The sequence below is a fragment of the Mirounga leonina genome, unplaced genomic scaffold, assembly GCF_011800145.1.
Source record: "Mirounga leonina isolate KUSES-001 unplaced genomic scaffold, KU_Mleo_1.0 Mir_168, whole genome shotgun sequence".
In the NCBI taxonomy this organism is placed as follows: Eukaryota; Metazoa; Chordata; class Mammalia; order Carnivora; family Phocidae; genus Mirounga; species Mirounga leonina.
Window position 1 is genome coordinate 40363233 of NW_023270426.1, and position 23275 is coordinate 40386507.

Here is a 23275-nt window from a genome sequence, read left to right on the forward strand (position 1 = left end):
GGGAATATTAATTCTACCTGCTTTGTAGGGTTATAAAGATAAAACGGTTGGTTAATTATGTACAAAACATTAACTGGAAGACTACCCTGCTTATAGCAATTGCTTAATAAATGATTGCAGCCATCATCATTGTTACCATCATCTGTGTGTGCACTGCACTTACTTAATTTAAAATCGGCCCCCAAAATATTTATCATTCAGGTAATCTGTCTGCCAGGACTCTTCAGTCTCTGGCCATTTCCCTGAGTCCGGCTGAAGGGCAGCACAGTACAATAGGAAGAGCAAAATCTTCGTAGTCATTCAAACTGAGTTGGATGCTTAAGTGACTTAACCTCTTTGAGACTCTGTTTCCTCCTCGGTGGTATGGAACCGGTGATCCCTTTACAGGATTGTTTTGTGCATCAGGCCATATACACATATCACCCAAGCTAGGTAGTCCGTCACTGGTAAGAACTGAAAACATTATTGTCTCTGAAACATTTGGTAACTATGGATTCTATGGTGCTTCATCAGACACGAAAGGACTTGGATCACTTCCTCTCTAGGCTGTTTCTAAAACAAAGCCAGCCTATTACAATTACCAATTCATTTTATTAACTAGGCCAAAGGAAATTACAGTAACCCCCTACTTTTGTAGCACACAAGTTTTTAACCCACAGACTTAGGGTGACTTTGGGTGGCTGCTGGGAAGGAGGCTGGATAACTGTGTCATCGAGACAGGGGACAATGGTGCCTTATCGTAATGTTTTATGAACTTACTTTCACTTTTGAAATGATCTAAAAATAAACCCTTGTCAAATGTAGATGGGTCGCTTTTTAATAAGAGTGTTAGCACACTGTGTTAAGCCAGAAATTCTTTCAGGGGAGATCCTTCAACCCTGGAGTCTTCTAGAACTGTCCCCAGATTCTACTTCCAGGGTCAAAGATAGCAGCTCTTGCCACCCCAGCCTGCTGTCTCGCTGCCAACATATAATTGGTTTCTTTTGTGCTCTGAGATCTGGCCACGGCTACCAGCACTGGAATGGGAATCAGAAGCTGATCTCTTGTGAAAGTAGTGACCTACTTAATATTCACTTCCTGTCACCTTCCTGTCACTTCCTAAAAGTGAGATGGAGTAACTTGTTTTTTCTCAGCGACTCAAAAAAGGATATTTGGAGTAGGTTTAAGAAAAACCAGTTACGTTTTTCTTTTAATCACATTTCAGTGTTTATTCATTGAATACTGAGATTCTCAAAACAAAACCAAAAATACTCTGATGGTTCCAACATAAGATGCTTGATAGGGACATTTTTATTTTTTATTTATTTATTTTTTTAATTTACATTTATTTTATGCAGAATTTACTCCTGGGACATAAGTTTTTGTTTCTTCAGTTTCTTCTGGGGTATCTTTTTCTTCTGTGCAATGTCCTGTTCTGGTTTAGGAACAGTCTGCTCTTTTTCAGTCAGGACCCTCTCAGTGTGGCAGGGAAAACTCATGTATGGGTTAATCTGACCATGAGCCCTGTACGTTCTATGCCGCATCCGGGGGGCTTTGTTCACCAGAGAATCTACATTTAAACCCTTAAGGTACAGCATTACTCTCTACATTTTTAAGCATGTGCAGTAAAAATTCACTCTTCTTGGGCCAGCGACCCTGTGTCCAGCCCCACTGTTTGGCCCGGGCACACCTCCCAACTCCACCATTGTGGAGACAGAATGGCACACACTGCTTCTGCAAAGTGGCATCCTTCAGATACTTGGAGGCTTTTTGGATCTGCAGACCCTTGATGACCTGGGCAGTTTCACGTGTGTTCTTAAAGTGAACATGAAGATTTGAACCTCTTGATTTGCATGATTTTGTAGGGTCTTCTGGGTCAAGTGAATAGCAAACCATTTTCGGAAATCATCTCAGGGTGCTTAGGGGAGGAGCTATAGGGACATTTTTAAAAATCACCATCATTTTATAGACAAAATGTGAAAACGTAAAACTCAGAATATAGAATCCTTTAAAATTAAATAAATCAAGTTTCTTCCTAAAAGGAAAGATTAAAGACCCCCTCAATGCCACTGATTTTTAAATCAGTAGAAAGTCTTTGATTTTAAGCTATTCTTAGACTTTAAAAGTTCTCCAAATATCTCAACCCTTGTCTGTCTAACACAGTAGCACCCATATTATTCTCAAATGAAGAATATGCTTTTGGGGAAAAAAATACATTTTGGCCTTTCCTAATATACTAAGAGGTATAAAATATAATAGGATAAACATGTCCAGATTAGTTTTCCCCAGTTAAAAATAAGGTTTATAGGGGCGCCTGGGTGGCTAGTCATTAAGCGTCTGCCTTAGGCTCAGGTCATGATCCCAGGGTCCTGGGATCGAGCCCCGCATTGGGCTCCCTGCTCCGCGGGAAGCCTGCTTCTCCCTCTCCCACTCCCCCTGCTTGTGTTCCCTCTCTCGCTGTGTCTCTCTCTGTCAAATAAATAAAATCTTTATAAAGAAATAAATAAATAAGGTTTATAGATCTGTTTACACATTTACAACTAACTACATGAAATTGTTCTAGAAAGCACAGACTAGCCCATTGAACCACCGGAATCTGGGCTGGCTGAAAATGTTATCATGTTCCTGTATCGTTTCTGCTGTACCTGTTCGTGGCTTCTGTCCCCTCCTTTGTCTGCCTTCCTTCCCATGTCCCTGCTCAGTCCTGACTTAGCCGGACTCAGCTGACTCAGGCCCACACTGTGTTCCTGTCCTTCCTTCAGAGGTAGAGGATTTTTTCTGTTCTTCTGGCCTTGGCAGTGAGTTTTCACCAGTGCTTTTAGGGCAGCAGAGTTCCTTGCCCTTCCTCCCAGAAGCAAGGCAATGCTCCATTCCTCCGTGAAGGCAGCCACTCCCTCTTCAGGCCTGCATCAGGACTGATGCTCTAGCAGGGTATTACCCTGCCACCATCTTTTTGTGTGCCCACAGTGAGGTTCAGGGAGAAGACCCTGCAAATGGATGCACAGCATCCTTATCTATAGCTCCCAGTGGCTCCCTGCTTTTGCTGGTCCACCATGGCCTTTGTCAATGTGTTAAAAGACTTTTCTTACTGGTTTCTGCAGTATTTTCCCCAGGTAAAAAAAAGTCCTTGCTTCCTCACTTCCTCTCTCCCTGGAGGCATCTGTCTTAGATTGTAAGTCAGTTGATTGCCTTCCCATTAGTGATGAATTCAAGAAAAGTTGTGACTTGGAGATTGTGTAGCATATTGTTGTGTGGATAGGAGCAATGCCCTTTCTTTTTTTTTTTTTTTTTCAATCCAGCCCATAGCTCTTTTTTTTTTTTTTTTTTTTAAGATTTTGTTTATTTGCGAGAGAGAGAATGAGAGACAGAGAGTGTGAGAGGGAGGAGGGTCAGAGGGAGAAGCAGACTCCCTGCCGAGCAGGGAGCCCGATGTGGGACTCGATCCCGGGACTCCAGGATCATGACCTGAGCCGAAGGCAGTTGCTTAACCAACTGAGCCACCCAGGTGCCCCAGGAGCAATGCCCTTTCCAGCTCTATACCTCATCATAGGAAGCTGGAAAAAGCTAATTGTTGTTTTGTTTTGTTTTTTTTAGCTTGAATAGCATCAGCAGGGAAAACAGATTAATAAGGAGTCACAAAGAAAAGATAATATAAAAAATTTATATATCAATCAAAACAAAAACTGAAACTTCTACCCCCCAAACCTGAATATACTGTTAGTCTTCTAAGCAAAAAAAAAAAAAAAAAAAAAAGACGGAAACCTACTTCTAGAATAAAGTCCAATTGCACATAGCTTTTGGAGAGACCATCACTGATAACCCATTGTCCAAGAATAGATAACTTTATAGTGTAATTTTTGCTTTCTCCCAAGCTAACTAAAAGCATTCTGTTTCAAAAAGTCCTGACTAGTTTATAAATAAAGGAGCACACTTAATTGTGAATACTGATTCTTCCTCCCTTGAATAAAAGGAACAACCTTATTGTCTGGTTTTTATCAATTCTAATTTTAAGAAAAATCTGCTTAGTAAATCAAACTGTATCTTTTATCTCAAGTTTGCTTTAATACAGTTTAGTGTTTAGTGACACCATCTTTGAAGAAGAAAAGTAAGATTCCATCAAAGTAAACACTGGGCTCTGTACTAGGTGTGGTGGATATTCTTGATTCTTACATTAAGGTTTTTCCACAAAAGAAACCTTGGATCTAACACTCACGTGAAGTGATAGTGGGGTTTTTGTTTGCTTAGTTTCAGTTTGTCCATTTTAATAAAATGTTGACCTACTTTCTCAAGGGTGGATTACATGTTTCAGAGTGTCCTCTGGTATCAAATAAGACTTCATGACTGAGAGAGGTCACAGCAGTGTTGTTGCTATGGAAGAGTGTTCCTATCTCACCAGTGATGCTTCTGGTTCCCAGGGAAGGAAAGTACAACCACGCAGCCTGCTTTGGTCTTCAGCCTGGCTGCCTCCTTCCTGATGGGAGCCGCATGATGTCGGTGGCTGCCCTCGTGGTGAACTTCTCGCAGCCAACAGCAGGCCGTCCCTCTCTCCTGAGGCACGATGAGGTGCGGACTTACTTCCATGAATTTGGTCATGTCATGCATCAGATTTGTGCACAAGTGAGTGATTTTTTTTATCTTAAACCTACCAATTGTGTTTCTGGCTTTTTATTTTTTCTACTGCTGTTAGGTTCCTCCCCTTAACATGTTTTTTTCAGAAGCTGAACATGCTCAAGAATCTCATAGGCCAGGCGCCTGGGTGGCTCAGTCGTTAAGCGTCTGCCTTCAGCTCAGGTCATGATTTCAGGGTCCTGGGATTGAGCCCCGCATCGGGCTCCCTGTTCAGCGGGAAGCCTGCTTCGCCCTCTCCCTCTGCCTGCTGCTCCCCCTGCTTGTGCTCTCTCTCACTCTGTCAAATAAATAAATAAAAATTAAAAAAAAAAAAATCTCATAGGCCTTCTGTAAAAACAAAATTTTTCTTACTGTGTCCTCTTATATAGCATGTCTTTTACTCAGAGGTTAATCCACTAATGAAGGATCTTCATTGAATACCACCCTATGGAAAAAGATGATTATCATTAAGGCATACAAATACTCTGTTTTTTCCATTTTATTCTTTTCTTCTCCGTAGGAGTTTAGTGTAAGCTTCACAGATAAACTGTGCTGTAATCTCTCTCTTCCGCTTGTTAATGCTTTGTTGAGTTGAGTGGTTTTCAAATGTCTCAGACTCTACTTCTTTTTTAATAATAAATATGTTAAAACACCTCCCATGACTAGCCTCAAATTAAAATCATAGGTAATATAGTATAACCATGTGGAGAATTAGCCAAAAAGTGTGTGTGCGTGTGTGCAGTGGATTGCAACTGATTTCTCCACTTCTGAAAAGGAAAAGTACATTTTTTCTCAACTTCTTAATACAGTTCAGTAAACTAGGCCCACAATATTCAAGGATAAACCATATGAACTTGTTAATATTTAACTGTTATCTGACATAAGAAAACATCAAGTTAGTAGTTCAACCTAACAGTTTGGAAAACTGATATTAACAGAAATGGAGGAACAGTTTTCCAAATTTGAAATCTCTATACATCTCTAAAGGCAAACTTCTTAATAAGAAGCTTTTGTTTTTAAATATTTTATTTATTTGACAGAGAGAGACACAGTGAGAGAGGGAACACAAGCGGGGGGGTGGGAGAGGGAGAAGCAGGCTTCCCACGGAGCAGGGAGCCCGATGCGGGGCTCGATCCCAGGACCCTGGGATCATGACCTGAGCCGAAGGCAGATGCTTAACGACTGAGCCACCCAGGCGCCCCAATAAGAAGCTTTTTATTAGAATAGTTTTCGATTTACAGAAAAGTTGCAAAGATAGTACAAAAATTGCCCACATACCCCTTACCCTGTTTCCTCTACTGTTAACATCTAGTGTTACTATAATAGATTTGTCACAACCAAGAAGCCAATATTCCTACAGTACTCCTAACAAGACTCGGTACTTTATTTGGATTTTACTCATTTTTCCCTAACAGCCTTCCTCCATACAGAAAATTTTTTTAGTTGATATAATGTCCTCACTGAATTATGTTTTCCAAATAGTGATGCCTGGACGTGGCTCTATAGTAAGACATAACGAAGTCTTCATTATGAATAACCCTGAATCCAGCAGCAAAAACTACAGACTGATAAATGTGGTTTGTGTTGTCAACTCAGGCCCTAGACTGGTATTGCCAGCTGTCTTGGTTCAGGTTGCTGTAGCAGAATATCATAGCCTGGGTGGCTTAGAAGCAACAGAAATTTATTTCTCAGCCAGTTCTGGAGGCTACAAGTCCAGCATCAAGGTGCTGGCAGATTTGGTATCTGGTAAGAACCTGCTTTCTGGTTCAGAGATGTTGCCTTCTCACTATGTCGTTACATAGGGTGGGGGAGCTCCTTGGGTTCTCTCTTATAAGGACATTACTAATCCCATTCATGGAGGCTCTACCTTCATGACCTCGTTACCTCCCAAAGGTCTCATCTCCTATCATCACATTGGGGATTAGGTTTCACCATAGGAATTGGGGGGAACAGAGACATTCCATATTGGTCTATAGCATCAGTGGTGACATGATTTTCCAAAATGGTGAACATTTCTTGGGAAACTTACAAAAAAGCACTCTTGCTTTGACTTATGTAGGTGATCCCAATAGTTAAGAGTCCCAGAAATTGGGGCGCCTGGGTGGCTCAGTCAGTTACGTGTCTGCCTTCGGCTCAGGTCATGGTCCCAGGGTCCTGGGATTGAGTCCCACATCGGGTTCTCTGCTCAGTGGGGAGCCTGCTTCTCCCTCTCCCTCTGCCTGCTGTTCTGCCTACTTGTGATCTCTCTCTCTGTCAAATAAATAGATAAAGTCTTTAAAAAAAAAAAAAAGAGTCCTGAAAATTAAAAGTCCGTACAAAATACTTAACAGAAATACGTGAAGTGGAGTTAGTTTAAACCCGGGCTCACTTAATTATAGATTTTTCACTTACGTGAATGTCCACTAGGACATATGAATGGTGTGCAGCATATGGGACAATTTTTTTTTTTTTGTCCTGACATGTGCAGTTCAGTCCTGGACATCTAGCATCCCTGGACCTCAGAATATCTCCTAATCATCGTAATAACCAAAATGTACCGACTCAATTCCAAAATATTATTGTCACTATTGTTAAAAATCTGTTTAGTGGGGTGCCTGGGTGGCTCAGTCTTTAAGCATCTGCCTTTGGCTCAGGTCGTGATCCCAGGGTCCTGGGATCAAGCCCCACATCAGGCTCCCTGCTCCACGGGAAGCCTGCTTCTCCCTCTCCCACTCCCCCTGCTTGTGTTCCCTGTCTCGCTGTGTCTCTGTCAAATAAATAAATAAATAAATAATCTTTAAAAAAAAAAATCTGTTTAGTTCTTTCAAAGATTTTTTCTCTACATTCTGGTGTTGCCATGTTTATTAAAAAAAAATAGGGAAATAAGATATGAATCTATTCAGATAAAGAAGTCCTCATACACTGATATAGCCATTTTTATCCTGTTTTTAATCCAAGGAAAAGAAATCTTCCAGAATAACCTAAATTTTCTTTCTTACATAGTTTTAAAGTACTTCACAGCTATAGGGTTCCTGAAATATTTATTTTCAATCAGTGTCCATTCTATGGCTGTTTCCTTTATTTATTTATTTATTTATTTATTTATTTATTTATTTATTTATTTATTTATTGGTCAGAGAGAGAGAGAGCAAGTGTTCACAAGCAGGGGGAGCGGCAGGCAGAGGGAGAAGCAGGCTCCCCACTGAGCAGGGAGCCCAATGCAGGACTTGATCCCAGGACCCTGAGATCATGACCTGAACCAAAGGCAGACGCTTAACCAACTGAGCCACCCAGGCACCCCGGCTATTTCCTTTATTTAGAATAAGTCTAGTTCCATTTTTCTAAAGTGTTTTTATGAGTAATTTAGAAAAGTCAAATACCTTTTTAAATTTTAGACTTTTGGAATATTACTTAGATTATCCAAGTTCCAGTTATATATTTGTACATATATAAACTATAGCCTGTTTTTAGAATAGTGGATCTTTTTTGGATATGAGGACTCTATGAAAATCTGATTTAAGCTGTGGATACCTCTTCTAGGAAAATGTACATACACCTCATACACTCAGATTTTTACATGGGATTCCAAAGGGCTCACAGATTCCTTGAAGCCCAGACCGTAATGAATTCCAAGTTAAGAACTCCTGGGTTATAGCAGTTTCCTCCTTATTTGTATATTGATTATCAGCTAATGATTTCATAAGAAAGTAATTGGTCCCTTGATCACATTTATTAAAATAATAGTGATTCTCGGATCAGGTTTTCAGTGCTCTTCATATGTGTTCTTGTTTTCAGACACAGTCCTCTTCGAACCTGAGTACCATATGCTTACCATGTGCTCATAATGCATTTCTCTACCACTCTGTTATCCTTATGATCTTTTATGTTATTTTTGATCCTTTGACATAGCCACTTTTAGTGCTGGGAAATAATGTTGCTGGTATTATGTCAATAATATATACCGATTCATGAACTATAGATTATATAGTTCAGTCCTGAGGACTGAACTATATAACATGACATCATGGACTGAACTCTATAAACTATATGGAAATATATATACATGAATCAGTATATATACTGAAATACTGATGACAGTATTACGCTGGTGATAGTGTTGGTATATGGTGTCTCTGTCTTGAAACAGTGGACTATATTCAATTCTTAGAGTTTGCCTAACTTCCTTCGTGAACACAGAATGTGTCATATAGTTAAATAGTATGTAGTACAATCCTTTGATTGGTAATCTTCTCCTGAGATTATCTTTGAAAAATATCTTTTTGTCTATTAATTCTTTCAAATATACTGCAATGTTTTAAGAACTTTTAAAGATATAAACATTGAATTACTATGTTGTATACCTGAAACTAATATAATATTGTATGTCCACTACAGCTCAATTAAAAAATTTTTAAAAAGAACTTTTAAGTTAATCGTATATGGAACCAATAATCAGTACTTTTGTCTCAAAAGTAATAGGCACAAAACCACGTTTTTGCAGCTTTATAATAATTTCAAAACCTCTTGTATTGACCTAAATTGGGTGGTAGTGAATAAGGAGCTTAATAGCTCCTGTGTTTAGTAGTACTTCTGACTTCTTTGAGAAATACATAGTCAAATAAAAATTTGCCATACCGGGGCACCTGGGTGGCTAGTCGGTTAAGTGTCTGACTCTTGATTTCAGATCAGGTGATGATCTAAAGGTTGTTTGATCAAGCCCCACATCAGGTTTCACAATGAGCAAGGAGCCTGCTTAAGATTCTCTCTCTCTCGGGGTGCCTGGGTGGCTCAGTTGTTAAGCATCTGCCTTCGGCTCAGGTCATGATCCCAGGGTCCTGGGATCGAGTCCCGCATCGGGCTCCCTGCTCAGCGGGAAACCTGCTTCTCCCTCTCCCACTCCCCCTGCTTGTGTTCCCTCTCTCGCTGTGTCTCTCTGTGTCAAATAAATAAATAAAAATCTTAAAAAAAAAGATTCTCTCTCTCTCTCAAAAAAAAAATAAAATTCTCTCCCTCTCCATCTGCCCCTCCCTTCCTCTCTCTCTTTCTCTAGTTAAAAAAAAATTTTGCCATACACATCCACTAGATTGATTTTAAGATATGGCAGCTCAGTGTTTGGTTCCCCACTTTGGCCTTGTGCAAGTGTGATGACCAGAAGAGCTCGTTGGAGCTTGTCGTAGTAATATTTAAATGTGACTGCCGGAACATCCAGTTTTCAGACATGTAGGTGCGCCAGTTCAATATGTGTACTGTTTCATCATTCAGCAGATGAGTTTCACTTATATTTTCTTGTGTTAATACTATGGGGCATATAATTTTGAAGATAGCAATCAAGAGGTGGCATCTCTAGTATCTGTTCCTGTTTCTTGACTTTATTGTGGTTTGAGCTCTCAGTAATCACTGGCCTTTTGAACTTAGCTAGAAAAGAAAAGTAATGCTTCTTAACAGCTTCCATAATGATGTCTGTGTTGGTGTGCGCATTAGGAGTAGTGAATTGTAGACTGTTAAAGATCATTATTTTAAAGCAACACAGGGGCGCCTGGGTGGCGCTATTGGTTAGGCACCTGACTCTTGGTTTCAGCTCAGATGATGATGTCATGGTTGTGAGATCAAACCCCGCATTGGGCTCCACTCACAGTGGAGTCTGCTTGAGATTCTCTCTCCCACTCCTGCGTGTATATGCGCACACTCTTGCTCTTTCTCTCTCTCTCTCTCTGTGTCTCCCAAAAAATATATAATAAATATGTCTTAAAGCAACACAGAATCACATTAAAGCCTTAGTAATTAAAAGTGAAAAGGATCGAAGGGCAGAAGAACTTCAAATTATGTAGTTCCAAATAATGTGTTAATTTGGTCAGAAGACTAATAGAGAGCTTCTTGTCTTGTAAATAAACCCTGTGGTACAGGGGTCAGGAAGGCACCCTCGGTTTAGGATAAGAACACTGCTTTAGGGGCCCCTGGGTGGCTCACTCGGTTGAGTGCCCAACTCTTGGTTTCGTCTCAGGTCTTGATCCCTGGGTCGTGGGATCAGATCCCCATGTGGGACTCCACTCTGGATAAGGAGTCTGCTTGGGATTCTCTCCCTCTGTCTCTCCCCCAGCTTGTAAACGATCTGTCTCTCTCTCATAAGTAAATCTTAAAATAAGAAACAAAAAAACACTATTAAAACATCCATGTACTTGTTGGCCTGACTATGTGACTTTTAGCAAGTTATTCTGCCTTCTTGAGCCATCTCATTTTTCTTATTCATAAATGAGGACAGCAATTCTCATACCTACTTCCCTGGGTGCCTGCAAGATTTAATCATGTGTAAAAGGTACTTGGGAAAGCATTAAGTGCCATACATATTTGAAGTGTTCTTCTAAATATATTTATACATAACTCAACCCTTTGGGGATCAACACATAGCACACAAGTCATAATTTAAGAGGAGGAAAAAAGTTGCCATGAGGCAAGGTACTGTCACCTCCTGTTTAAGAAATTCACAAATGCCTACCCTCAGTAGAGTTTTGGATGAAGATCTATGGAAGGTGATTAGAAACCATCTGGCTTAGGGGCGCTTGGGTGGCATAGTGGTTAAGCCTCCGACTCTTGGTTTCGGCTCAGGTGGTGATCTCAGGGTCCTGACAAGGATCCCCGTCTCGGGCTCTGTACTCACCGTGGAGTCTGCTTGGGATTCTCTCTCCACCCCTCCCACTCATGTACACTCTCGTGCTCTCTCTCTCTCTTAAATAAATAAATTTATTTTAAAAATGAAAGAAACCATCAGATTTGTGTTTGTATTTCTGTTGTTTTAATGTTTATTGCCTATTTGGAAATTTGATTCCCAAAGCTAGAGCAGAATAAGCAGTTTCGAGTATTGTGAATGGTGGGAAATGAGATGAAAAAAATGTGGGTTTGTTTTATCTTCAGTATTAGTACTGAAAATAGATCCTTGGAGGAAGCCAAGGACAAGCATGATCAGACTAGCCAAGACCATACCTGGTTAGGTAAACTGGGCAGGCTGAGAAGGATAATAGCAGCCAAGATTTAGTGGGCACTGACCATGTGCCAGACGCTGTAATCAGTGCGTTACATTCATTAATTAATTTTATCCTCACAGTATTTCCTGAAGTAGATTTACCAACCTACTTCTCTTATTAAACTGTTATTCCCCCCCATTTCCAGATGGGGAGAACTGAGACTCAAGAGGGTTGAATGGTTCGCCCACGATCTGATGGTCACGCTCTTCACCACTCTGTTGCCTGTAACCACTTTTGTGCTCTTAGTCCCACGCCCTAGAGACAGCACTGTGTCATGTGGTCGGAATTTGATCTCCCAAGTATGTATTCCTGTTGGATGGACTTTTTTCTCCTTAGCCTCTTAAATGACATTCCCTCTAAATCAACTGCACGTAAGCATGTGTGGAATGAATGAGTTTATCTAGTTCCACATCTCCCTCTGTGTAAGGTGACCTTTCAGTTTTAGTCCTCAAGTACAGTAAACACTTAGCAACAACCTCGTTGCCTCTGCTCCCTACCCCCAGCCCTGCACAGTTAGAAGTGATTTCTTTCAGGATCTCTTTTTTGTTACTTTATTTATTTGTGTGTTTATTTCCTTATATATGTATATACACATGTGTACACATGTGCTTGATGTCAGCTCAGGTCATGATCTCAGAGCCTCAGGCTCCATGTTGGGCATGGAGCCTACTAAAGATTCTCTCTCCCTTTCCTTCTGCCCCTCCCCACTACCCGACCATCACCACCACCCCTGCCCCTACTCGCACGTGCGAGCTCTCTCTCTCGCTCAAAAAAAAAAAAAAAACAAAAACAGTATTTAAGACCTCTGCGGATTGTCTTTTAAATCATGGTGGTGATACTGATCTGCTGAACTATGGGGCTGCTGTGAAGATTAATAAGCAAGTTAGCAAAGTATTATTCAGGGTCTCTTTATTACTATTATTACTTCCATTGATGGGTAGGTGTATGTGAAGTTAAAAGTATGAACTTTAACCCTCTATTTGTGGCAAAGTCTGGGAGACAGTGGCACTTTTCTTTTTTTAATGTTTTGTTACATAAACATCTGCAGGATCCCTGGATTTAGGGGTAAATCAGACATGTCAGGATATGGAATGACTGCTAGGAAATCAGTAGGGGATCACCTCAGATAGCCAGAGTCCATTCTCCTGGGGCCTCTGAACACAGTACACTTACTGATTTCAGCAACTGCTTTTTCTTTGAGTTGGGATTTGGTATCATGAATATAAAACTTTAGTTGTGGGGCGCCTGGGTGGCTCAGTCGTTTAAGCATCTGCTTTCGGCTCAGGTCATGATCTCAGGATCCTGAGATCGAGCCCCACGTCGGGCTCCTTGCTCTGCGGGAGGCCTGCTTCTCCCTCTCCCACTCCCCCTGCTTGTGTTCCCTCTCTCACTGTGTCTCTCTCTGTCAAATAAATAAATAAAATCTTTAAAAGAAAAAAAAAAAACTTTAGTTGCAACCCCTAAAAGCATTCAGTCACTTAATTAGAACAATAATCCAGTAAGACTTTGGTCTTTAAATACACCAACAGCTCACGTGACTTTTGAGCTCTAGTTTATATAATTTTGCTCCAGTTCCTGCTGTGTTGTCTGAATTGAGAAGTTAATCTCTACAGCATCAAGTGATCTGCTGTAAAAATCTGTAATAGTGTATATTTTAAGCATCCTATTGTCTGTTTAAAAAAGTAATAATGAAAAATCTCATCGTTTTAGACAACTTTCTGCCTCTCAAGAAATTATAACCAAAGAGAAATCTGAGTTTACATTGTTTTCTAGGCTTTTATTGTCAAAACATTTCTTGCAGCAATAATGCTCTAAAACTTTTTGAAGTATCACCTGCAAAGTGATTTGTTAATCAGATTACTTTTAATTCACAATGCTCTGCTTTATCTGGGAAGTATATTAACATCAGTAGTTACTATAGCCTATAAGCTACTATATATCCAACATCTTCAAATTGTTCTTATTGAAAACTATATAAAGGACTTTTTAGGGTTCTTTGGAACCTACAGTTTAAAACAAGGGAGTGGTGTTTGCTGGCTGGTCAACAGTGAGTAATCATTCAGCAGTCATGCTGTTTTGAGTGTCAGACCCCCAGCAGGCTACTAGATCCTAAGACTTGTTCAGGGTTTCTTTGTAGACTTATACAGTGGCTGACTGTGGAGTCCTTTCTTTTCAGAATTTAGTTGTTTGCTGGAAATTGAGCTTTTGAGTTTCATAGGTTCTTTGTCCTCTTCATTTGAAAAATATTTAAATGATACTGCTCAAAGGGCACACAGAAAACAGCGTGACTGGCTTTCGGGAAATTAGTAAGCAGTAGGGTTATTTTTAGGTTTTACTCCTTGCAAACATTTCCTTTTGTTCTTTAGAAGACATTGTTGATCTGTTCATTCATTTGCTGTGCTCTCTCCCCCACCACCCAATGGCTTTGGACAGAATAAGCCCTCTCTTCTCTACTCTGAGTGACATAACTGCGTTAATTTTTATTTTATTCAATTTTAGCTCATGAATTATTCATTTGTTCATGTTTTTCTAGGTTCTGAAATACCACCACCACCTCCTCCAAACACACACACACACATTTTGTTATTTGGGGTTGATTTGCACCCTCATTTGCAAATGCTGATCGAAAAATATTCACATAAGCAGAATATACAAAATGTGTATTTTTGTCAAAATAATTGTATAGTGGTCGCTGATGGTGTGATTTATTTGCCTTTATTTGCTCTGTTAGTACTTATTTAAAAACTGTAATCTTTAGAAAATCATGCAGTTAGTATAACAGAATCCCAGGTACAGGATAGGTGGTTACAAAGGCTGACCTTTACACCCAGCCTCAGGTCTGATCCTTGAAACATCTTCCAGTACAGAGAGGAAGTAGGATTTCTAAGGAAGCACAACTGAAACCTGTTTTGGTCTTCTTATGAAGGCAAGTTTGATATAAGACTTTCCTACTTTAAACAACGTCCAGGAGGATTTAGCCACTTTGTAACATGCTAATTTAACCTTTTATGTTTTTCATTTTTCTTATAAGATCGAGTGGCATTATAGCAGTTGTGGTTAAAACCGTGGGTTTCAGGGCGCCTGGGTGGCTCAGTTGGTTAAGCGACTGCCTTCGGCTCAGGTCATGATCCTGGAGTCCCGGGATCGAGTCCCGCATCGGGCTCCCTGCTCGGCAGGGAGCCTGCTTCTCCCTCTGGCCCTCCCCCGTCTCATGTGCTCTCTCTCATTCTCTCTCTCAAATAAATAAATAAAAATCTTAAAAAAAAAAAAAAAGATAAGTGTCCTTGGGGCGCCTGGGTGGCTCAGTTGGTTAAGCGACTGCCTTCGGCTCAGGTCATGATCCTGGAGTCCCGGGATCGAGTCCCGCATCGGGCTCCCTGCTCAGCGGGAAGTCTGCTTCTCCCTCTGGCCCTACCCCCTCTCATGCTCTCTCTCTCCCTCATCCTCTCTCTCTGTCTCATCCTCTCTCTCTCAAATAAATAAATAAATAAAATCTTTAAAAAAAGAAAAAAAAACCATGGGTTTCAAATCCTCGTTCTCCTGTTAATCTTAGTATGTTTCAATTTCCTTATCTCAAAACAGAGATTACAGTATGTAGTTCATACAATCATTTTGGAATTTGAATCAGATAATCCATGTAAAGGGCCTAGCATAATGCCTTACCTGGTAAAGTCTCAATAGATGTCGATCATGATTATTGTATCAGATTGTTTTATCTAAGTGTAGGATGTTTGTTATTTTAGAAGATTATATACCAGAAAGAGGCAAAGTATTCAGTTTTCTGGAACCCTTGCCTCTTTCCTTCTTTTTTTTTTTTTTTTTTTTAATTCATGAGAGACAGAGCGAGAGAGAAAGGCAGAGGGAGAAGCAGGCTCCCAAGGAGCAGGGAGCCCGATGCGGGACTCGATCCCAGGACCCTGAGATCATGACCTGAGCCGAAGGCAGACGCTTAACCATCTGAGCCACCCAGGCGCCCCCCTTGCCTCTTTCCTATAAGAACTTTTTATTGGGATGTCCTCAAATACGGGTGGCCTAATTCCAACGCCTAGTGAATTTCATTCCCTTTGGCCCTTCAGTATTTGCAGCTCTTCATATCTAGAATCACCGCAATTATAATAGGAAGTCAAGCAAAACATTTTTTTGCATAAAGAGAGGAAGGCAGAATGTGAAATGGCGTTGACATCTGTGCTTCTGCCCTGGGCCAAAAGCAGAATCATTCTTTGCTGCTGATTCGGCATCCCATCTGCTGCCTCCTCCGGTGCTTCAGCCCGTCTTCCTTTCCCTTCCCTGCAGAGCCCCAGGGATGATGAAGTCAGGCAGGGATTGGGGTGTCACACATCTGTGAGGGAAACAGGACAGAGGTTCAGGGAAAGATAACACAACGATAACCCCATTCTGCAGATGACCCGGTTGGTTTAATGCTAAATCTCCTCTGCCCATGTCAATTTTACAGAAGTTCTGTGGATGGTGTGCAGGTTAGAAAACATCAGCCTGCTCTAGTGAATTCCCCTCTTTCAGATTAAGAGCTTTTCTGACATCTGAGTCAACAATTTACTAAAATTCACTTTAAAAAAAAAAAACAAACTTTTTTTTAACTCTTAGCCCACACCTTCAGAATAAGCCCTTTATTTTTACAAGGGATGCTTTAACTTCTGAGCATATCCTTTGTTTGTCCAGGAAACGCGTTTCATTCACCCCACATGCCGGCTGATCCACAGCTCTAACTCCCACTGAAGTGGCTTCTTGTGTTAAGATAACCTCTTCTGCCCTGCAAGGTACAACCAGGCTTTCCACAGCACAGTTATCTCAGAATCACTTATTTAAAGTTTAGAACACAAAACATAACACACATGCGAAGGATATCTGCCTGCAGTGTTGTCATTTAACTCATTGATTTTGATTGAAACTTGAGTAGTTAAATAATAGAGTGATGAGTGCCCCAGAAAGGCATGTATTGAATAAACAAAAGGAAGCAAACAGAAAAGAGAAGTAGGGAGAAATTGTCTTAAATCTATTCATTTGTAATGGAAAAAATTTTTTTAATATTTTTACTTCCAAAGCTTAAGGCTCGTTTTAACTCAGACCGATTTTTGTTTTCAGTTATGTTTCCTGATGATTGTTCCAGGTTTGTCTATGATTCAAAAGAATGAAATATTAATTTAACATAGAGTACTTGGTGGTTATTTTTCAGGCTGCTTGGCTACTGCATTTTGCTTTCATTTAAATTTGAAGTTATCCTAAAAAAAAAAACAAAAACTTGAAGTTATCCTAACCCTTTATTCAAAGACGCAGTTGACTCTGATTCTGACTTAAGTTTTAGAGTCTTTTTTTTTTTTTTAATATTTAAGTAAACTCTATACCCTCTGTGGGGCTCGAACTCACGACCCCAAAATCAAGAGTCGCATGCTCTACCAACTGAGCCAGCCAGGTGCCCTAGTTGTAGAGAGTCTTAATTATGATTCATCACATAGGTAGTTTTCATTCAGTGCTTTAAAAAAAAAAAAATACTTCTATGTTTACTTTCTAGACTGATTTTGCACGGTTTAGTGGAACAAATGTGGAAACTGACTTTGTAGAGGTGCCATCCCAAATGCTTGAAAATTGGGTATGGGACATGGATTCCCTCCGAAGATTGTCAAAACATTATAAAGATGGAAGCCCTATTATGGATGATCTGCTTGAAAAACTTGTTGCTTCCAGACTGGTCAACACAGGTATGACTTGTAATTTTAGAAGAGGAAAATACATTAGAATTGCTTAATAGAGAATTGCTGGCATCTTCTCCCATACAACTTATTTCCCCTTTAATAATGATGCTAACGTGGGGAGGGAAGACCACTAAATATACTGGGATTGTGTCCAAGAAAAAAAATCCATCTCCTTTTAAATCTTAAATGATACCTTGCCCCCATTTTGTAGTATGTACTACAGGCATCAATTCTTGAAATCTTTGATCTTGTGATATTAGAACACATAGTTCTCTCTTCTCCAAAACATGCCCAAACATTCTTATGTTATTAGGTCTTCTGACCTTACGCCAGATTGTTTTGAGCAAAGTTGACCAGTCTCTCCATACGGACGCATCGCTGGACGCTGCAAGTGAATATGCCAAATACTGCACTGAGGTTTTAGATGTTGCTGCTACTCCAGGTTTGTAAATACTGCGACTTGAATTCATTTTTTCTGTCAGGCGCAGGGTATACACCTACCAGCCCTGCCAGGGAAGGTAGAGTTGGTCAGGCATCTTACCTCATGTAATTTGTTTCTGATTCCTGTAATCAGGCCATGACTTTCAGATAAGCTTACCATGTCCATATGAGTTATCCTATCCAAATGTGCTTAAAGGAGAGGTGGCTCCCACTTTGCCCCATTTTCGTGTAATCAGGCATGAGCAATTGGCCTCCACCCCAGAGCAGAGAAAGCCATTCACATTTGGCAGTACCCACCTGGCTCCTCCCTCCGTGTATGGACAGCGACTTCCCAGTGATTTCACTAAGAAATTGGCAGAAGGGGCAATTTTAGAGAGAAGCACAAGCTTCTGCCATGTTTCTGTGTTTGGTTCTGAGATCGGTTAAGGCAGTTTAACTAGCACTTTCTAACCCAGTATTTATGGCATTCATGTGGATGGGTAGGTGCTCACACGTGTGTGTTCACATTTATAGTTATATATATTTTAAGCCAGCATGTAGTTGTTCATGATACATAGTTTGGTACGGTGACTTTTTTCACCAACGAGGTCGTTATTTAAATGAATCCATCACATTTATAGTGATACTGAAGATCAGAAGAGTTAATTGAGTCAATCCAGGCTCCTCACTTCCTTTTGTGATCTGTTTAGAGTAGACCATACAACAACTTTGTGCCTGAGGCCACTTTGACAAAAATCCTTTTTTAAAAGTAGCCCTAGAGGTAGATTGTGTTGGTAAAACCTTTTTAGCTTTTTAAATAAAGAGTTATTTTTCAGTAATTGTGAACCTAAAATAAGTGCCATTCTGACACATTTTAGATATAAAGAGGTGTGACAAAGAGTAGGCTTAGGATTAGAGTATCTGTAAGACACATGTGTCTAAGGGATAAGAAAGGACTGAGTAGTTCTGAAACACCGAGCTATCTGATGGGTGTGGACAAAGCCTCTGAAACTATTGTTAGGCATTCCAGAGCTTAGGGCCGAAACCATCTCAGAGGTTGAGTCATCATAGCAGAGAAGTTTGTAAACATCTTGGCCAAGGGCACAGGTAAACCCAGGGAGTACTACAGGTGAGATCCTGCTTGTCTCTTCTCCCCAGTGTCTGGACTCCCCATAGGGAAACCTTAGCCAGCTGATAACCTGGTTATTAACACTGGCCATCACATTGATTGAAATGTATCTTTCTTTAAAGGCACAAATATGCCAGCCACTTTTGGACATTTGGCAGGGGGATATGATGGCCAATATTATGGATATCTTTGGAGTGAAGTATTTTCCATGGACATGTTTTACAGCTGTTTTAAAAAAGAAGGGATAATGAATCCAGAGGTATTGTATTTTCTTTTCTCCTTTTGTTAATTTTGCAATTGCTCCCTCCCCTTTAATTCCTAGTGTAAAATATTTATTACACCTAGATTTTAGAGTAAGAGATTTGGTAACAGCTTTTAACTTTTAAGTCTTGCATCTTATCATATCATACATCAGTAAGTTGTAGTATACAAGTGACTAACTCTAATTCTGTAAGTTTAAAAAAAAAAAACCTGCATTTTCTTGCTTATTAACATTCCAATATATTGCATAATTAAAATTCAAAGCTTTGTTTATGCATTTGAGCATTTATGGCAGCTAGTTTTGACATGTGCCGTACAATGTTTTAGTTCTATAGGAGGTTGGGAAAGAAAGGTAAACTCCTTCCTGATAGAAATGGTCTGCGTATGTTGCGATATTCTCTACACAGGTTCTTTATACATTTTCTGTGGGAGGTACCCTTTCTCTGTGGCTGGCATACCCCACCTACTACGTAGTCTGTAACCCAAATGCCTCTAAGTAATTTGAGCTGCTTCATTAACCTGAGCCATTTCTTTCTGTGTACAGTGAATTGGCTGCCAGGTGGCTACCAGCCAAACCTTCCTGAGTTACAGTCCCCCAGTCTCCACTCTTGTTGAAGACTCAGCTGTCAGATTATTTCTAGGGCTGATGCATTTTTCCAGTGTGCTTTTTATTCTGTTTGATTCAGAAATTAGAAGAACAAATTATCAAAATCAGGCTCTTTGTTCTTATTTTAGCCAACTGATTTGTTCCCCTAAACTTTTGTTTCTGGATTGCATAGTGCCTCACACATATACTGAAATACATTGCTGTAATTTAGATCACCATCCCCCCAACCTCCCCCACCCACCCCAAAAAAACCACCCCCAGGGCACCTCCATTCTACACTAGCCTTTCCAATCACACCATCTTCTATCCCACCCTACCCAGGCTCTTAGGTCACTGTATGCTTCCTTCCCTTCCCTGGCCAACCTATTACGTTGGTCAACCACTGACTGTGCTCATAAATATCTTGACTTCTGCATGACCTTCAGCCTAGTGCCCAGCCCTGGATTCCTCCACCATCTCACTTAGATATGGTGCCCTTGGGATTCAGAACTTTCCGGAGATGGTGTGAGTCCATTAATGTGCCCCAGTACAAAGTAATGCTATCTGACCTGTCTGGACAACCAGTGTTACCCTGCTGTCCTGTCCACCTCCTTTATTGAGTTTCCCCTGAGTCTCTCACTACCTCTCTGCTCTCCACTAAGAAAAGTAAGGCCATCGAGACTGAGTACTTCATCTTTTTTTCTCCTCATATACTTCACTACTTCTTTCCTTCTGCTCAGGGATGTCTCTCATACCAAGCCTTACTGGTTTGCCATCTTTGGGAAAAAACTGGGGTTATTGCTACTGACTTTGACAACCCTATCACTCCTATTCAGTTGTTCTTCCTTTTACAGCCTAATTTCTCACTGCAAGAAACAGTCTTGGCAAACCTCTTTTATCTGGCTTTTGCCTCCACCAACTGAACTGGAAAGTTACTTTCTCTCCAGAGTTACCACTGATGACCCAGTCACCAACTTCCAAAGGCCCTCACCTACCATTTTTTTCTTTTTCTTTTTTTTTATTTCCTGCTTCTTGTTATTCCTCTCCTTGTTCACAGTCCTCAGCTTAGCCATCAAATCCCTTCCTTACTTCCCAGAACTCTTTGTGTCAGCCAAATTTGTGTGTTCCTGTAGGTCTTTGCACCTTCACAAATTTGTTCATTCTCTTTCTTCCACCTAAAATATGTGCCTTCTTGTCTGTGCCTCTTAACAATTTTACCATTCTGAAAGGCCCTACTCAAATGGCCACTCACTTATGAAATCTTCCAAATCATTCCAACCCAAAGTGGCCTTTCCATTTTTTGACGAGCAGAATGGACTTGGGCATGAGGGAAGGGCTCCAACAGCTTTTTCTTATGTCTGGAATTTTTAATATAACACTTAGGAAAAAAAAATCCGGTTATAGAATATTTTGTACCATAGAATGTAAATTTTTACTTTAAAATGTATGTTTAGAAAAAGGGTACATCAAAATGTCCATTCTTAACTTCGGGTGATAACTTGATGAGTGATTATTAAATATTTTTCTGTGCTTTTTGTGGAGCTTTTCCTTATTTTTACATAGAGCACGTATTATTGCAGAAATCAGAAATCAATGATTAAAGAGACACAAGGTCTAGTTATATAAAGGTGCAATTATGACCTGTTACTGGCTCTTACTAGTTGGTGAGGCTTCCTGGCAAAAGTGCTCCGGTACCTTTTTCAATTAGGCTTCCTCACTCACCTCCTCTGTGCTTCCACTCACACGGCCACATCTCCAGTACCCTCTACCGTGACCTCTTCTCTTCCATCGATCAACAGAACGGCCAAAGTGCTGATCCCAGTGGACCCCAAGGAACTTGCAGTTCCGGCAGACTCAATCCCTGCCACTATGCTTCCATGTACTTCCTCTTATTCTCAAGCTTCACAGCTTGGCAGGCAGCCAGACTACTTTTAATTTAGACCAGGGACCTGGGTTGAACTTGGAGAAAGCAAAATTCCCAACAACTTGGAATTGTTGGCTTTGTAATGTTAAAAACAGTTTTCAGTTTTACTATAATTGTGGATTTGACATTGCTATATATTATTCATTTTACGCCGTGAAGCTAGCTTTAATCCCTTCCTTTTTGTTTTCCTGTCAAATACTCTGGGATATCATGTCATTTCTTGCTCCCCTGCTGTCACAACAGTAGTGAATCTGGCTCCAGTGACAAGGGGAATCCCTGTGCACCCCACCCTCACACTCTTCCCTGCAGTGGCAGATACTAGAACAGCTTTTTAAATAGCCGTTTTGTTCCCTCCTACAGTGCACTGTTTGTTTGGTTTTGCTTACTTTAAATTTTTTTTTTTTTTTTTGCTGCAAATGTTTGCTTTAAAGTAATACCTTATTTACAAAATTCAAATACCCACTTATTAAAAGTTAGTACTTTGAGACAGTAATCCCGTTCTACAAAAAACATCAGTCATTATTACAGATTTGTTGTGATGAAGAGAAAGAATTTTTTTTGTTTATTTATTTATTTTTAGTAATCTCTACACCCAACATGGGACTTGAACTCACAACCCCAAGATCAAGAGTTGTGTGCTCCTCCAACTGAGACAGCCAGGTGCCCTGAGAGACTTTTCGTAGTATAAGGAAATACTGAATTTGATCTGAAGTCATGGGTACCAGAGCAATCACAGTGTATCTGCAGACTATGTTGTCTCAAGGCCCTCACCCTCCCGAGTGTGTTTTATGTTTTTTTCCTTATCATTGAATTCTGCTATATTTTCTAGAAAGTTTTCAGTAGAAAGGGACCAGTTATTATTGCCCAGCACAGTGAGTTAAAAAGATTGTTTCCCAAAGCCATTATAAAAATTCTGTAATAATAAGGATAAATAATAGACTCCAGAAACTTTCAGTAATAAACCACAATAAAAGCAAGCAAACAAATAAAAGGACACCTTGAAAGGAAGGAGAATTAGACTGTCTTAGATTTCTTAATAAGCATCACAATTGAGTACATATTGGTGCCACTATAACTATATAAGGTTGACACCTTTTTTTTTTTAACTGAAGTATAGTTGACACATAATGACATGTTAGTTTCGCCTAGTAAGTGTTTGAATCATTTTGAGAAGATAGTGGTGTGGCCCTTCAAGGAATCAGAGCCTGCTGTTCTTAGTCCCCAAACTCCATGGAGGCTGGAGACTAAAAGATCACGGACTGTTGACATTATTGGTCCTGGTCATTGATATCAACAAAAGAACATCTCCAGGCCTTCTCTCTGTAACCTCTTACCATCCTGCAAAGCTCAAGATCTACTCTGAGAAACATTCCAGATCTTAGCAAGCCTAACTAGAAAGTGCCCTACTCACAGGGAAAACCATAATAGGAAGGATCAAATATAAAGCTTTTTTTGTTGTTGTTAAGGTAATCTATACCCCTAGTGTGAGGCTCGAACTCACAACCCCAAAATCAAAAGTCAGATGCTCTACCATCTGAGCCAGCCAGGCACCCCAAACCTATAGTCTTCTGAATACCAAATGTAGCAATAGGATATTTTATGGTACGATGGTTTCATTCTGTTTTGAGGGTTTCTATCAAAGTAGTAGAATTGGCCACTTAC

General features: G+C 40.2%; 1 protein-coding gene across 2 annotated transcripts in view; it reads left to right on the forward strand.

Annotated features, from left to right (window-relative positions):
* NLN (neurolysin) overlaps positions 1–23275 on the forward strand; it is a 95273-nt gene that overhangs the window by 64244 nt on the left and 7754 nt on the right. For both annotated transcript variants that reach the window (XM_035014520.1, XM_035014521.1), the window contains 4 exons: positions 4395–4596; positions 17113–17299; positions 17607–17735; positions 18965–19101. In XM_035014520.1, coding sequence (XP_034870411.1) covers positions 4395–4596; positions 17113–17299; positions 17607–17735; positions 18965–19101 — 655 coding nt within the window. The remainder of the gene's footprint in view (positions 1–4394; positions 4597–17112; positions 17300–17606; positions 17736–18964; positions 19102–23275) is intronic.